Source organism: Furipterus horrens, unplaced genomic scaffold (assembly GCF_987537825.1).
Source record: "Furipterus horrens unplaced genomic scaffold, mFurHor1.1.pri manual_scaffold_9, whole genome shotgun sequence".
Taxonomy (NCBI): Eukaryota; Metazoa; Chordata; class Mammalia; order Chiroptera; family Furipteridae; genus Furipterus; species Furipterus horrens.
This window is the reverse complement of record NW_028327179.1, coordinates 43,455,241-43,473,099: the sequence shown is the minus strand read 5'-3', so window position 1 is coordinate 43,473,099 and position 17,859 is coordinate 43,455,241. Positions and strand designations below refer to the sequence as shown.

The 17,859-nt window shown below is 33.4% G+C and overlaps 1 protein-coding gene across 4 annotated transcripts in view; it reads right to left on the bottom strand.

The window, feature by feature from the left end:
* CACNA2D1 (calcium voltage-gated channel auxiliary subunit alpha2delta 1) overlaps window positions 1-17,859 on the bottom strand; it is a 471,141-nt gene that overhangs the window by 193,046 nt on the left and 260,236 nt on the right. For all 4 annotated transcript variants that reach the window (XM_090287282.1, XM_090287283.1, XM_090287284.1 and 1 more), the window contains exon 5: window positions 4,384-4,425. In XM_090287282.1, the coding sequence (XP_090143408.1) occupies window positions 4,384-4,425 (42 nt within the window). The remainder of the gene's footprint in view (window positions 1-4,383; window positions 4,426-17,859) is intronic.

Genomic DNA, 17,859 nt, shown 5'->3' with positions numbered 1-17,859 from the left:
GGAAGAGAAGGAGAGAAACATCAATGTGTGGTTGCCTCTTGCGCGCCCCCAACTGGGGACCCAGCCCACAATCCAAGCATGTGCCCTGACTGGGAATCAAACCAGCGACACTTGGCTCGCAGGCCGGTGTTCAATCTGCTGAGCCACACCAGCCAGGGCATACTCGAATCTTAATTAGGTGGTAGACCATCATAATAAACATGGAAGAATAATAGGAATCAGACGATTCCAAATATAATCCTGAACCCACCAGGTATTAAATTCATGACCTTCTTTGCATGATTTATGTCTATTATGAAAACTACTCTGTCTTCATCTCCAGGTACTCAGATTCCACACTCTCCACCTCTAGCTGTCCAATTCCCTTAAATCCTGGTGTTCAAATGATTCTATCCTGAACTGTTAAGTGATTGTTATTATTTTATGTTGTGTAGATGTGAGAAGCAGACTGAGAGTAGACAATAGGGAGTAGTGGAACTGTGGCAAGCTGAAGAGTGTATCAATTCAAAAGGGTTCAAACTGTTTTCTTTTTAACATTGTGTCAGCATAGCAACATTTATCTGTAGTTCAATCTGCCCTTGCTGTATATGTAGCTTCACCCTTGCTGGGGAAATTTCAGCCACTTGTTTTTAAAGACCACTCAGAGCTAGGCATAAAACTACTCTTGGCCAGACAAAATATTTAGCTGCCTCATGGAAATCTCCTCTTGAATATCCTTGAGCAAGTTTAGGGAATAAATGTTATTGATGTTTTAAAAAAATCTCTGCCTGAAAGAAACTCTTCTTTCTTCCATTCAGCCTTAGAATATTACTTCTAATCCATATGCTTTGACTTGATCTTTGGTGAACTTACTGGAAAAAGCCTTATTAAGTGATTACTATTTCTCTAGTTGCTAGAAAAGCTAGGTCAGCTGCTGTGAGTACACAAGAGCTGCCTGCCAGAACTTATACTCAAGGGAAGGACCCTAAGAAATAATTTATAAAGATTGGTTGTACCTCCAAAAAGAAGAAACTGCCATTTCATTGTAAAAGTTGGGCTGGTTTAGAAAAAACAAGTAAGGTTTCCTCAGGGTCTTAAATACCAAATAAAGGCAATAATAACTGGTTTGAAGATCCCAACATTGGAAAAGGAACTCTGAATAAAACATTTATGAATATTTACATATTAAAATGTATATTATTAAATCTATATAAAAGTTCAGAAGCATAAGAGAACATTTCAATAGCTCTTAAATAAATATTTGAGAATAATGCTTAAACTTGAGTGATGGACATGGGGATGGAAAGGAAATGATTGAGGTAAGAGAGAGAGGAAATATAGAAAAAGGTCACAGATCCACTAGAAATAGTCATGGATAAACAGATCTGCTCCTGCTAATGCAGAACTGGGGAAAATATCAGAAATGATAACCATAGGCTTAAGATTTACAAGATTTTAGTCTCCTTAAAAAGGCATAATACTTAAAATAAAAATTTCATTTAGATCTCAGGTATTTATATCACTACGCAAATATATAAGGAAAAATTTATTACGTGATAGTGTTACTTCAATACTTAGTATTCCAATTAATTATTTTGTTCATTAGATATTATATGTTATATGTTGATGTATGAGATGATAAAGCACATTATATAATCTCCAATCACCAATTTTTATAATGGATGTGGCTTTGTGGAATTTGAGAAAATTATATCTCTAAAGTGGTATACAGAAAAGTCACTACAAAGAATAGTGATGGTAAGCCAATTCAAATCAGAACAATGAGATGGAATTATGATTTGTGAGCATTTAGTGTATTTGTGAGCACTTAGTATATAAAATATTAAGCACAACGTCTATAAAGCTTTGAGTGTGGCATCCATTAAATCTACCTATATTATCAAACTTTTGGTGAACATTAGTAAATTTCATCATTTATTGAAGTCTGACTTCATCAAATAAGCAAGTCTTCAAAAAATTGTAACCACTGAACATCCTAAAGTAGAATATCAAGGTGCCACATTTACTTACATGTTTTAACTTTATTTTATTGTAAGATAGTAAATATTTTTATCACAGAAAACAATTTGTTCATGATGATCAAAAGATATATTAAGATGAAAAACACTCAATAGGACACATAATTTTATAATCATTTTGCTGTAAAAGACAATTTTTTCCTCAGTTCCAAGTTGAAGAATTAGACTATATATAAATGATGGAGGCACTCAGAGTTCGGACATTAACTTGAATATGTCGAGAAGAGCAATTTGGGAAAAAATACAATAGAGATTAAATGTTTTAAAAGAAGAGAAATTTGAAGATATTTGTAGAAACCAATTATCTTCTAATTAGTATTTTTTCTATTATGTCTCTAATAACAGGACACTATATTTTTATTCATGTACATGCCTGTCTGGTGGGCGTGGATTATATTCCATATCCTACTGCAACTAGGCAAGACGAGTCACTAAGCTGTGGACCACAGTGCAGATAGGAGTAATGTGTGCAATTTCCGGAATGTGCCTTTAAAGGCAAAGGACATGCCTCCATTGCCATTTGCCTCCTTCTGTTATCTAGAAGGCAAACATCATTGTGGATAATGAAGCATCACTCTTGGGCCACAACATGGAAAAGCTGTATTGAGGAGAGCAGAAAACATGAGAGAAGGACCCTTGGCCTTGGATGATTGAGTTGCCATGTTAAACCTTGTACAGAGAATTATACATGAGAGACAAATTAGCTTTTGTCTTTTCACCACTTTTACTTGAGGTTTTTCCTTAATGGTCAAACCAATATGCTAATCATAAAACATGGTTCATTTTTATTCAGTGTCTAAGGGTTTTCAAGATTATTAGTCTTACCACTTCTAAAGCACTTTGAACTTTGCCCTAAAAAGTTTTACTGAAGTATGAAATAATTGTACAGTTCTTTACAAATTCTCAAACATTTTATATGAAATAGGCTAATTCCAGAAACCTTGACTATTTTAGCAGGATGCCAATAAAATGCAGAACTAGACTGAAATTTATGGATCACCTAGTCAACTGTAACATGTCTTAGATGTGAGAAAAAGCTTGAATTTACACAGGTTTTCATGTCCCATGGGCAACTATAATTTTAGGGCTAGACAGGGGCATGAATCAAAGTCTCTGATTCCCTTTTTAATGTTCTTTCCACTATACAATATTCTTTGCCACTTATTGTGGAACTGTTATATATATATATATATATATATATATATATATATATATATATATATATATACTTTTTCACTTGTTTATATATATATACATATATATATAATTTCTCTAAATAATGACAATAATTTTACGTCTTAAGTTGAAAAGTTGAAATTGTGTTCTTTATAAGATTTTTATTTTATTTGCTGTAGCTCAACTCATGGCCTAAAAAAGAGAATGCACCCTTTTTATAGGTATATTTAAAACCCACAGTAATATTAGAGACTTTTGTATGGAAGAAGGCCAAAAACAAGATAAGTTCAACAATTCACTTATATTAATATATATTATTATTATAATATATTTTTGATTCAGATAAAAAAGTGTGAGAATAAACAGTAATTATAGTATGTTTATTTAATTTTTTTCTCTAATATACTCTAAGCTTTTAGAAGAATACCTAAAATACAGGAGGCTCTCAAAAAATACCCTGGATTAAATAAAAATAAGTGTATATAAATATTTTTTTCTGATTACAAAAACCAGGTACAAGAAAACTTACAACTAGTGTGCAATTTTGTTTTATGAGTTTATAAATATTTCCACCATAACTAAGTAATAAAAATGTCTCCCTAATCTGCCCAATTGTGGCACTATTAGAAGTAACTTATTTGTGCTACAATATCTATGTTCTAAAGTCATTTGAACATGTACATTAAAGATATTCATTATAAAAGGCATACTAAAAACCTAATATGCTTCAAAGGTTGAACAGGCAGGCCAGTTTTTGCTCAGCTTCCAGGATGTCATTGGCTTATCCTGGTTTATGCAGTTTAGGCCAGAGTATACATGCCTAGTGACCGTGGTGACAGGAGCCAGGACACAGAGATAGATGGGATCCATTCTCTGTCAACAGTGCTAAAGGAGTACAGAGAATTATAGTGAGTGCAGTGGATTGAGGTCTGGACAGGGTACAGTGTGAGTTCACATCCAGAGAAATATATGGCAGTTCTGCTTAGGAAGATGCCAATCACTAAGTTGTTGAAGATCACATAAGCACTGAAATTCATCATTACCTTGCTGTGTCTAACAGGTATTTTTCTTATGCTAGCACACATTTTATGAAAGATTAAACCTGCTAGATCAATTTGTTGTTTAAAACCATTCATCCCAGTGTAACTAAGTTCACCTTGGAATTTAATGTAAAAATTTTAATACTCACATCAAGATCGTCCTTTGCATTGTAGTAGACAACTTCATTACTCTATAAAAAATTAAAAAAATGTTTTATTTATTTGAGTAAAAGCAAAAATATACAGGATAAAACACTGAATGCTTTTTATTCATGTTTTAATAAACAAATCATAATATTCCTTTCACAATGTATTCCACAAAGATCCATAAAGGTTAGTCAATATTTTCTAAGAACATATTAAAACACTGTATCACTGATATTAGAAAAGAACATTTTTTGTGTTGAAGTAAAAGATCTCAGTGTAAGTCTAAGAACAATTTGTCAAGAAGAAATTAAAAATTAAAAATGCAAATATGTTATACACACACCATACACATACACACACACATACACACACACACACCTAAATCATGAAATGATAAACAAGATAATTCAAGAAAAATGTAAGGTAAGAGGCTTGTTAATACTTTGCTGAAACCATGACTTTTATATATAGTGTGTTGACACTATTTTTGAAGAACAGTATATCTGCCCAATATTGGCAGCAATTTCTTCTCAAAATTCAGATAAGGGATCAAGAATAACTGTGAATATAGATAGCAGAAAATAGATTATCTAATGCACTAATATTCTCAATTCTACCAAAGTGTTGAATGAGTGTGTTGGCTCTCCAAGAGTAAATACATATGGACGTGTCTTCTAAACATCAAGATTACTTAGATATGTTATAAATATAAATTATGGACATAAATAGTGTTATAGGTAAAAATGGAATGGAAAAAATGAATAAAATGATTGTCAAGAATTTAAAAATTCCTTCTTTGCATCTGAGGCTAGATCCAAGCAAGGTCTTCAGTAGTAATGTGCAGTTGTAAAAAATGCACTATCTTGTGCCTCTTATAAATATGAGTGCTCTAAAATTATATTTAAAAACAATACACAAAAAATAGTTTAAAGAAATTACTTGGAAACATAGATTAGATCAATGCTTCTTAAAGTACACCGCCCCCAAATTACTAGTTCTTCAAGCTGTAATAAATGTTACTTAGGCAAAAGCATTTTATGGTCATGACTTTGGAATACATGTAAACCATAAAGTTAAAATCATCTCTTTTCTGAAGGCCTTCACAGATTTTCAACGTATACATGTATATTATAAATCTCCAAGAAAAAAACAAAAACAGACCTTGTTCTGATTCCCAGATTTATTTGCCACAGATTCTGCTTCCTTTTTTAAAAAACATTTTAAAAAAGATTTTATTTATTTATTCCTAGAGAGTGGGCAAAGGAGGGAGAAAGAGAGGGGGAGAAACATGTATGTTGCCTCTCCCATAACCCCATGCAGGGACCCAGCTCATAATCCAAGCTTGTGTCCTGAATGGGAATTGAACTGGTGACCCTTTGGTTCACAGGCAGGCACTCAATCCACTGAGCCACAACAATGAAGGCCCTCCTTTTTTTTTAACGTGAGAAACATACCATGAGACTATAAATCTATAAAATATAGGTCTCTCTGAAAATCAATCAACCAAACCAAATACTATATACATAAATATAAGAACAAACAATTCATAACACTGAATAAAACCAATGAGTTTGAATTTATCTCGTACAGGTTCAATAATACTTTTAAAACTAGAAGAAAATTTTACCCTTTCCAACAGTGTGAATGGACCTGGAGAACATTGCACTAAGTAAAATAAGCCAGTCAGAGAAAGACAAGTACCATATGATTTCACTCATATGTGGAATCTAATGAACACACTGAACTAACAGGCAAAACAGAAACAGACTCATAGAAAACAGGCTGACAGCTCTGGGTGGAGGAGGGGTAGATGGAGGGATCAAGCAAAAAGAAAAAGAACTCATGGACAAAGACTACAGTCTGGCAAATACGGGGGAAAGGAGTGGGTGTAGGTGGAAAAGGGCATAGGGAAGATAAGTGGTAATAGAAAAAATACAGTAAAACTTGTAAAATTACCATTTAATGATTTTTAAAAGAATTAAATCACTAGAGAACTTAAACATGCATGCAAGTTCTAATTCCTGAAACATTTCTTATAGCATTAGTTTTGTAACAAAGTTAAAACACAAAATCATAATTCATCATAAACACAAAGCAAGAAAATCTTCTGAATTCGCCTGAGACCCAAATCTAATTACTAGTTTATTGATCCCTCATGCAACTCTGTAATTTATACTTAGGAGACAATTTTCAGTTTAGAATATGTAGTCCATCAAAAATTAAAACACTGAATGAGTTTATCTTTGTTTTACACTTTATCTTTGCCAACTGCTTGCTTATATGTGCAAAATTGAAATGTGTTGAAAACAAGGTGAAACTGTATTAAATTTCAAGCAGTTCAGCATCATTTTTAAAATTCATTAAATAATTATATGTACATACTGCTGTGCCAAGACAGACACAAAATAAGTTAAACATACCTGCCCTTATTCGTTAAGTAAAATAATGCATACAGATCAATTACATAAAACCGGTCATGTCTACAACTATACTTGGTACACGGTACTTGAGTTAATGGACTAAACTGATTAGTAAACTTTTTTCTTATGTGTTATACATGGTCATATGTAACAAATAGAATTTATTTATTACACTTGAAATCAATAGTATCAACTACAGCAGCAGGAGAGGGTAAAATATGACAAAGAAATGCTAATTTTAATGCAAACTAAGTATTTCGATTCTATTAAGATAAACTGTTGAAAATTAAAACAAAAATTCACACACAGAAAACTGAGTTTATTTGATAACTTCCAAATTGCATTCCCTTTGTTACTGTCCTATATTTTATACAAAACCCTATTACCTCTTCTTTTAGAACTTCTATATTGCTTCTAAAACTGTTATTGAACATGCATATTGAAAAGTCTACTTAAATTTTATACATCTATATAATTCTTTCTGGACATTGATATACAGATAATTGCAAGAACTGGCTTTTTTTCTTTTAAGTAAACTATAAAAAATACATTAATCAAAAAAAATACATTAATCACAAGTAATACTACATGTCAAACATTTATACTCCTTCTAATTTGGTAATTTGTATTTCTATTTTTAAAAAGCTCTCTTTGTTTAATACACTGTCAGTTTCTTACATGATCAAAATATAAATTCAGCCCTGACCAGTGTAGCTCAGTTGGTTGGAGCATCGTTCTGTAACTGAAAGGTTGTGATTTCCATTCCAGGTTTGGGCACATACCTAGGTTACAGGTTCAATCCTGAGTCAGGGCCCAGGCGGGAGGCAACCAATTGATACTTCTCTTTTGCATCAATGTTTCTCTCTCTCCCTTCCTTTCTCCCTTTCCCTCTCTCTAAAAGCAATGAAAAAAATGTCCACGTGTGAGGATTAAAAAAATAAAATAAAATTTTATAAATGAAAGGAAAACAAAAGTGTGATTTTTTAGAGAAAAACAACAAACTGTGAAGCACTTAAGCAAATATATGTGCTTATCAGATTGTCATATCTCCATAAAAGAACACAGACTTTAGTGGGATGTGCAACTTATTACATCTACTGCCCAACAACAAAATTTCTTCAATAAATGTGACATTGCCTTTGGTTTAGAAATATTTTTTATAAATACTTTCCTTTCCCAAACCTCAATACTTGCATTGATAGCATGCACATTTCATTTCTCTCTTATTTTACGTAACAGAAAAGTTCAACTGATCAATTTTAAGGATAAACCTAGGTAACAGTTTAGGGAAACTGTAACTATGCACTTAACTTGTCACCCCAGTTGTTTACGTGGCAGTATGACAGTAAAATAAAATGCAAACATTCATAGGGCAGTGAATTTACATAACTATATACAAATATTTCCCAATCTTAGTTCATCATACTTTCTTATGGAAAATTGCAGTAATTTGTTTTAGAATGGCTTTTATTTAGATAGTATCAAAATTATTTGGCTCAGAAAAAAATTTAAATGTAAGCTTAAGTAAAATCATAATTTAGTGAAATTGTACTTCTCTTCCCTAGCACATTCATTTATAGCTATCTCCTTTGCTAAATAAAAACACACATTAGCTCTGCTGAAGAAGAAGATACATTAAGATGTATGCAGCTTGTATTGGTGGGAATGATGGTTGGTGTATTGGGAAATAGTATGAAGCATCCCCCCAAAACTTAAAATGGATCTGCATTATGACCCAGCGATTCCACATCTGGTTATATATCCAAAGAAACACAAAACACTAATTCAAAAGAATATATGCATCCCTATGTTCATTGCAACATTATTTACAATTGTCAAGATCTGGAAACAACCCAAGTGCCCATCAGTAGATGAATGGATAATAAAAAAGCTGTGGTACATTTACACAGTGGAATATTACTCAGCCTTAAAAAAAGAATGAAATATTACTATTTGCAACAGCATGAATGAACCTGGAGGGTATTATGCTATCTGAAATAAGTCAGTCAGAGAAAGAAATATCATATACTTTCACTTACATATGGAATTTAAGGAAAAATAAACAAACAAAATAGAAAGAGACCCATAGTTACAGTGAACAAACTAATGGTTGCCAGAGGGGAAGGGGGTTTGGAGGACTGGGTGAAAAAGATAAAGGGATTAAGAAGGACAGATTGATAGTTATAATATAGTAACAGGATATAGAGTGTAGGGAATTTAGTCAGTAATATTGTAATAACTATCTATGGTGCCAGGTGGATGCTGGAAATATCAGGGAGAACAGTTTGTAAAGTATATGATTGTCTAACCACTATGCTGTATAACTGGAATTAATACAAAGTAATATTGAATATAAATGGTAATTGGAAAAAAGAAAATACTAAAAATATTGAAAAATGCATAAATGCAATGTCAATGTGTTATCATAATATTACAAATAATATGTCCAAATCGAAATAACTAGGATTTTTAAAAATAAATTGCTTCCAGTGAAATAAGACATAAATGTATTTTTATTTATATTTGTTTAGATAATTTTCAATAAAAGTATTTTATATTACTTCCTAGTATTAAAAAGAAAGATATGTTCAGCTTTGTTCAACTAAATGAATTTGAAATCAAATGACTCAAATCACCAAGTCACAAAAATATATCCAGAACCAGTCTTAACCAGCGTGGGATAAAGGGTAATTTTCAGGAATATTAGACAATTCACACTGAATCAGCCCAATTTCTGTGTTCCAGTGTCTTTATAGGGATAAATTTTAGTTAAAATAAATTCTATGCTAAAATAGAATTAGGAGAGGAAATTGCATTAAGACAGTTAAATGTTCTTAAAGGGTGTAATTAAAGAAGAGGCAAAAGTATGAGCTGAATTGCTCTCCTTTTACCCTGTGGAGATTTTGAGTCTTATGTCCACCAAAGGCAGACAGACCCCACCAATTCTACAACATTTTGGTAACTTCACTCTCTGCTTAAACAAAGACGGAGATCATGCCTGACCATCAAGGAGCAAGTTCTTGCTTCCCAATTCACATGAGGTAGCTGAGCCAATTGCTCCGATCTGCTAAAACTGAAGAATATCTATTGTCCACATAAATCAAAACTGCCTCAGGTTTCAAAAGAGGTGAAAATTAAGAATTTCAAATAGTTGTGAAAGTCTCCCCTTTTGGATCAGTTTGAGCATGTGTTTGCAAATGTTCTTGTGTGTGTTTCTTAATCATTTACCTACCCTATTTATCCTAAACTCAAAATTCTCTCAGCCCTTCCTCAAAACAGGATACAGTTATATCGTATCTCTTGGTGCTTCAAAGCTAGGGCATATCAACTAATTAGCACAGGCACATATTACAGAGTTGAATTATCTTGGTTATGATCTTTCTGGCTAAATTTTTCATGCAAATTATTAACCAACAATACCTTGGAAGGTACTTCACACTCAAGCACAGAGATTTCCAGTGGATTTCAGTGCATTATGTGCCTTATGGTGAGATGAAACCAGTAACAGCCTCAAACTAGATTCGTAGGTTAGTCAAACCTTTAGAGAACTATTTGTCATAATTTAAGCACCACCAGATGACAAGAACAAATTGTTTCATTTCTGATTTTAACCAAGTAGTTTAGTTATTTATTATCTCTGTCAAACAAATTTACCCAAATAGTCTATGCTAATATAATACTGTTGCTTACTGAAATTTAAAACATCCCCTAGCAAGCTGAGAGATAAATTACTTTAGTTTCCCAGCATCTACTGGGAATCAAAAATTAAATCTGAGCAAAATAGACCATTCCATCTTTAAAATGTATACTGTGAATGACAGTCTCTTGCATGCCACTTTCCTATAAAAGTTGGCCTCTGGTGAATAGTTGAGATTAAAAATTTGAAGCATAAGTACAAAGCTTCCACACAGAAGTAAGATGTTGCCAGGGGTAAGATTTAAATATTGGAACTGAAAGTTAGGATTTTGTAGCCAGCGTTTGATATATTATATGACACATTTAAAATTCAAATATAGATTACCTTCTCATTCAAGTTATTAATGCCCTTATCTTGCCTATATCCTTGGCTCTGTACAATGATCCATAACCTGACAAATTTCAGGCAACTGTATTGTCTGCTGAAGTTTGTAAAACCTTACCCTTATTGTCATTTTTATCACTCTTCAGTTGCAAATATGAAGTCAATCAGATGAAAATTAAGGACACTTTTTATAAATGGGTTATGTCAATAATTACTTCCAACAAAGATCCCTATTGTTTAGCTCAAATCAATTATAACTAAAATGTTTTGATTAATTTATCTTTGTAGCAATTTGACCTGCTAATCCTATATACCACTGCTTTTGGCTGTGCCCAAGTCAAGCATGGTACGTGGGAAGAGATAACCAGCAGCACTGTAGTGCTGTATAAATAAAAGAATTTAGAAACTTGTGTCAGTGTGGTTGTGTGTGTGTGTGTCTGTGTGTGTGTGCATGATTGGGTGTACATGCCTTGAGAATTTGCAGGGAGGAAAGAATGTGAATGGAATGACGTTTTCAAAGATAGCTAAAAGCAGCTGAAGCAGTAAATTGAAGACAATGGTCCTAAAGAAGAAAAAAATGGTATCATTCTCTTGGTGTGAGGTTTAGAATATATGAGAATATTGTTTATAAGATAAAAGACAAAGTAAAGATGGGAACAAGTCCATCTGAAGATCAAGGTTACCAGATTACTGGACTGAGGCATGTGACCACCTTACACTCATATCATGTGCGAAGAGATAACAAACAAGGCAACTGGTATGAAGTGCTTAGCACAGTGCCTGGTACATAACATGTGGCCTATATATGTTATCAGCTATTATTTTGTACAGGTAACCCCTGTATAACATGGTTCTTAGGTTCCTAACAAATGCCGTGTTATGAGAATCTGTGTTATATGAAACAAAGAACTAGTACAAAAAGGGGGGTTAGCTTCCAAAAATTAAAAAGAAAACATACTATTATATTTTTATAATTAAGGATAATGTCTTTATTAAAGCAATTTTCATCAAAAGTATTACATATTAATATGAATTAAGTAATGTTTTCTTCATCACCATTACTAAGCTTCATTAACCAAATAAGTTTTCTTTTTGATGAGATATCCTCATCCTCTGAACTTTCTTCAGCATTATCTTGATTTCTATGCTCCACTTTTTGCAGAAAATCTGTTATCTTAGATTGCTTGCTTTTAGCTGAGAGATCTTCATAAATTTCGTTATACGGTGCTAAGCATTTTTGAAGTTCACTCTTAAACTTTGTGCTGCTTTCAGTGCAAGGATCTTGATTTAAGAAATATGACTCTGACTGTTCAGCTAAGTGTAGGCTTTTCTTTATGCTTTTTAGAGTAAACTGTTTAACTTCTTTGTTTTCATCAGTGCTATCATCCCCTAAGTTATCTTGGCACATTCCAGATGTCATTTCCACCAAAATTGCTTTATCAGTTTCTTCTTCTACCAACAATTCCTGGATATCTTCTACAGTCATATCATGGTAGAGCAAAACCATGTTATAGAAGCACCACGTTATACAGGGGGTTTCTCCAGTTCTCTAACCACGGTAGAGTGAAACTGTGTTATAGAAGTACCGTGTTATACAGGGGATACCTGTATATTAAAAAAGAAAAATCAAGATTATCCATAGACTTTACTTATTAGCTTTATCTGGACCTTATATATGAATCAAAGTAAATTATTATAATTTTATTTTATTAAATCAGTTAGTATGCTGTGAATCTATGTAATTCATTTAGGGTCATTTCATCAAAGATTCCATGTAACAAAGTGAAGACATGGAATTACTAGTTTCTGTTATTATTTTTAATTGGATAAATTAGATGAGTTAAGTTTTTCTTTTTCTTTTTTTCATTGCTTTTAGAGACAGAGGAAGGGAGAGAGAGAGAGAGAAAAAGAAAAAAAGGAAGAGAGAGAGAGAAACATCAATAAATTGCCTCTGTATATGCCTCGACTGGGGATCAAACATGCAGCACAGTTATGTGCCCTGACCAGGGATGGAACCTGCAACCCTTCGGTGTAAGGGATAATGCACCAATGAACTGAGCCACAGCAGCCAGAGCAGATGAGGTAAAATTTTAAGAAACTCTAGTGCAAATTGTAAGTAGGTTCTATATGCATCCTGTCCATTACATGTATCACTGTGTTCCAAACTTCTCTGTGATTCTAAGTACACTATTTCCAACCCCACCTCTCCTTACACATCAATCCTCATTAGCTCCTGCCTAGAAAAAAGCCCAACTTGTATTAAACCAAAAGTTTGCTTATCCATCCCAACACCCAAACTGTGGCATCTTGATGGAGAAAATGGCACAAGATACCCTCATAACGTTATAGAAACAAGGGAGTCCAAAAACAAACACCAGAGTTTGCGGCTGGGAGATAGGAAAAAGGAAGCAGCTTTCAGGATGCCTTTGCATGCCTGAAGCTGGTGGCTGGAAACTTTGTTGCACAAAGATCCCCTTTGAAACTTCCAAGGCTCAGGAAGATGGGAGGGGTCTTGAACTGTGGGCTGGTACAGAAGGAGCCTACAGAGCCTGCATAGGGTTCTGTGAATGGTCAGAACTGGTTGCAACACCCACTGTGTCAGAGGATGCAGTCAGGGATTTATAAGCAGCTTCGGACATTTTAGCTGGCGGGCTCCCTCCAGGTGGCTTGGAGGCGGGGGATCTCTAGGCTGCTTTAAGAGGCTTTTGCCACGTGGTTTTGAGAAGGAGAGGAGATCCACATGGTTTGCAGGAAGAAGGCAGTTTACAAGGAGGTTGAAAATCCAGGCAGTTCTGCATTGAGAGCTGGAGGGCACCACAGCACAGAAAGGACCTCCCCAATCAGAATTGAGTGATTGGCAGCTACTGGTAAAGCTGAACTGTGCCTAGGAAGTAGGGAAACGGTATTTCTGACTTTCCTAAGACTGGCCAGGTCTGGGGGGGAGAGGCAGAACTATGTGCAAATAAACAATTCTTTTTCTTTTCACTAAACTCTGGTATTAAGAGTTAAAATTCTGGCAGCGGGCAATTGGGCCCCTAACTAAGCAGCTCGTGGGTTCTGTTTCAATCGGAGCAGCCCAGGGGTTCTGTTACAATAAGTCAGCAGTTATCACATTTTAAAACCTATGATAAATTTGTGGATTTGCTTTGTTTTGGTAAGTTTTCTTTTATTCAGAAACTCTATCTTACTGTCTTTGGAAAACTGTTTCTTCCAATCATATGATTCCATTTGGCTGGCAATTCCTACCACTCCTCTAATCCCTGAAATTAACAGGTGCCCAAATCTATCAAATTTATAGTAACTAATTTCCCTGTAACTTAAACAGAAATATTTCATTTTCTGGTAGCGAAGGTTCGTGAAAAATGAGCTGCTTAAAGTTTGAATGCTGATATGTCAGAGACTCCCTCTATCTCCCTGCTTCTTAGTTATAGAACCAATGATTTATTACTTTTCTTAAGCTGGTTATAATATCGTTTCTAATTCCTGTAATGCTTTTTCCATTCTAATTTCTGTAACTAACAGTTAATAGTATTTGCTTGAACTTTAATTTCTCTTGGTGGTATTATGAGAACATTGCTCTTCTAGAACTAATTCCCCTGCTTGTATCCTGGATGACACCCGCTCCTGCATCCTAAAACTGCATTCCTTCTTATCCCATTTCTTTCCCGCGTGTCCATCTTCTCTTTAATCACATTCAAGTGGTTTGCAAAAGAGAAATATTGGTGGAATAAAAATCTAGATGTGTTCTGACAAAACTTTTTTGTCCAGATTTTAAAATTTTAGCTGAAGATTAAAAGTCAAAGAAACCAGAAGATCAAAATTTTCTTAGTTCAGATATTTAAAAAAGCATTTTAATATTTTCTATTACATCTCTAATGGACTAAAGGTTAAATATCCATTTGTGCCAACTTAATATTATGTGAGCAGTACACCTTTAAAAAATTTTATTTATATCAACTTCTCACTAGCCTAGAGATTAGTTGCATAATAAAAATGCAATAACTGTATAAGTTTTTTAATCCTCAGATGAGGACATTTTTTCATTACTTTTAGAAAGAAAGAACAAATGAGAAAGAGAGAGAAACATCTATTGGTTGCCTCTCAGAGGCTCTCAAACTGGGGATTGAACCCACGAGCTTTCAGTATACATGGTGATGCACCAACCAACTGAGCCACACTGGCCAGGGCAATAACTGTATAAGTTTTGATGATATACTTGACTATCATAGTTTCTATTAAAAAGTTAAAGTGAAATATTATTGCTAAGACATTCAATGATCTATGGATTATGATGAAAAAATATACACAATTTATTTCTTCTCAGAACTCTCAAAATTCATTTATAAGAATACACACACACACACACACACACACACACACACATATATGGAGAGAGAAAGAGAGAAAGTTTTTTACACATGCCAAGCTCTGTACTAAAACTCTAAATAAATGTGCTTTTTTTGAGAAATTGTTAAAAATAAAATAGTGAATGAGATGCTATCGATCTCAATTCTGCATATTTGAAAGCTGTTTCACAGTAGTTAAACTGAGTCTAACACAGTTCTTCTTATCTCTAACTTAGTACTTGCTACTTCCATGTACCTGCAGGGATTATCTAACTTTTGGAAATAGTAAATTTCTTATATACTCTACATAGTGTACCTAATAATAAAGAGAACATCTAATAACTGTTGAGGCACAAACAGTCATTGCAGCTGTTCTTTTAACTTTGCCTTAAAATTTGTCATAAGGGTGAATTTAATTTAATACTAAATACTTTAGCTTATTGGAAAACAAAACTAGAAATGGATAAAGCTTACATTTGTTACTGATAGCATACACTGTTTTATATTCATTCATCAAATAACTGCCATTATAAACATGTAACATTGTAGTTTTTTTTTTTTTTTAAGTTGCCGTTCTGGCGCTTATAAATTGAAGTATGACTTAAAAACTGACCCAGCACATTAACCAATCAAGAGTCAAAGCCATCTAAGAGGCATGGACACAGGAAAGTTGACCGACCCAGGTGTATTTACTATGTTTAGTGCCCTCACTACAAAGATACTTAAGTATGTACTCTGGAGGCACGCTACCCTGTGAGGCTGGGGATACAATGAGAAATATCATCCTAGCTGAAAGAAGTGTTTGTAATATTCACAAAGGAAATGCTCATTATGTCTACATAAAAGAAGTAAATTTAAAAATTTAGAGAAAGAGAAGATTACATTATTTTGATTTCAGTAGAGTCAATGTGTTATTATACATATATTCAAGGCTAGCATGGTGTCTGAAACATGTGAACAGCTATTGTATAGGCAGATAAGTGAATAAATGAAAATCATTGGCTTTCAAGGAATTATTAGAGATCCTAGACTGAAAATAAGAAAAGAGACACATTCATGACCTTGTGGGTGCACACACACCCATGCATACACACACATACAAAATCATCAGAGAAAAGTGTGTATAGCTTTAAAAAAATTTAAACACACAATATTATTTTTTAGTGTAAAAATTAAACATGATAAACCTTGAAAATTATCAGCAGGGTTGTTTTTGACGTGAGGAAGCACTCATTATGGTTCTTGCAATGTTAGCATTGCTTCAAATAGGTTAAAATATAGACCACTTTCATGCTTAATAAGAAATCAAGGAGGAATTACAAGTGAAGTTTGATTTCAGAGTTCCTTGATTCTTGAACTTCAAAAGAAATCACTCCCTACTAATCATTAAGAACTATAGCAATTTATTTCTTCATCTGAAGAAATTTAGTAAGAATCCACCTGCAAGCTTTTTTAGTGATCCAAATAATATCAATAAATCACGATCTAAACTGTAGGAGAAAGTAAAGTAGAATATGAGAAGATAAATATATTATTTTCTTCAGCTACCAAATCTCCTAGGAAACAGTCCAGAGTTGAACAAGCACATCTATAATGCAGAGGAACTTGTTTTAAACTCTTTTAATCTGTAAATCCAATGAAGCCTTGGGTATAATCATCTAAAACATTAAAATTTAATCCAGCAAAATATTTCATTTTCTATGCTTCTTCCTACTGACTTAGACAACCCACAGATTTTCTTGACTCATGATCAAAGTTAATGCACTGATCATAACAATATATGATGTCTCAGCAATAGAGTCTTGTTAATTTGTCCAAAGGCAGTACTAGCACTGACTTTCCAAATTAATCATTTTCAACTTCAAAAATTATTATACTACAACAAAATATAAAGACTTTGCACTATGGTCAATGAATTACTGAGGGTAAAATAATCAGGTCAAAATTAGACCTTCAAAGAATGTTAAGTTTGTCATCACTACATCAGTTTAATTCATTTTTCATTGGGGCTATGGAGGTTGGGAAAGAGAAAAGAAGACGAGACATTTATTATATGTCCATTATGGGATAAGCATTTATATATATATATCATTTATAGTTTATAAAATTCCTTGGATATGCAATACTTATAATATTCTTGAAAATATAAACCGATTAAAATTCATTAACCTTGTACCACAATATTACATTGCTTACAGATTTCCTATCCCTTTGCCCCTGCATCCCAACTTCCCACTATTTTGACAGTGGGTTTTGACACTCTAGTTGAAAATAGATACCAGCTAATTCAAATATTGATACATCATTGTTTGGTCTGGATATTGTATTTGGTTTAAATCCCTATTAGGCAGTAGTCTTAAAAGTCGGGCTTGTCAAAGTAGAAAGAGATTTATAAATTTCAAAATGGATACCTTTATATAGAAAGACAAAGCTAGAAGTCTGAACAAAGAGCCTAATGCAGTTAGAAAGAACTCAGGATGTAGAATGAAGAGTGTTCCTTTTCATTAAAAAAGATGGGTGAGGATGTCCTGATTTGGGTTGGAAGACCAAAAGTAAAGAGTTAAGAGTGAAATATATACAACTTGTCTCTTCTTAAATGTAGAAAACACAATGGAAGAGGGAAGATGTGTTTGGGAGAAATTCTAGAGCAGAGTGGAATGTGTCATACATTCTATTGGGACTCTGGAATAA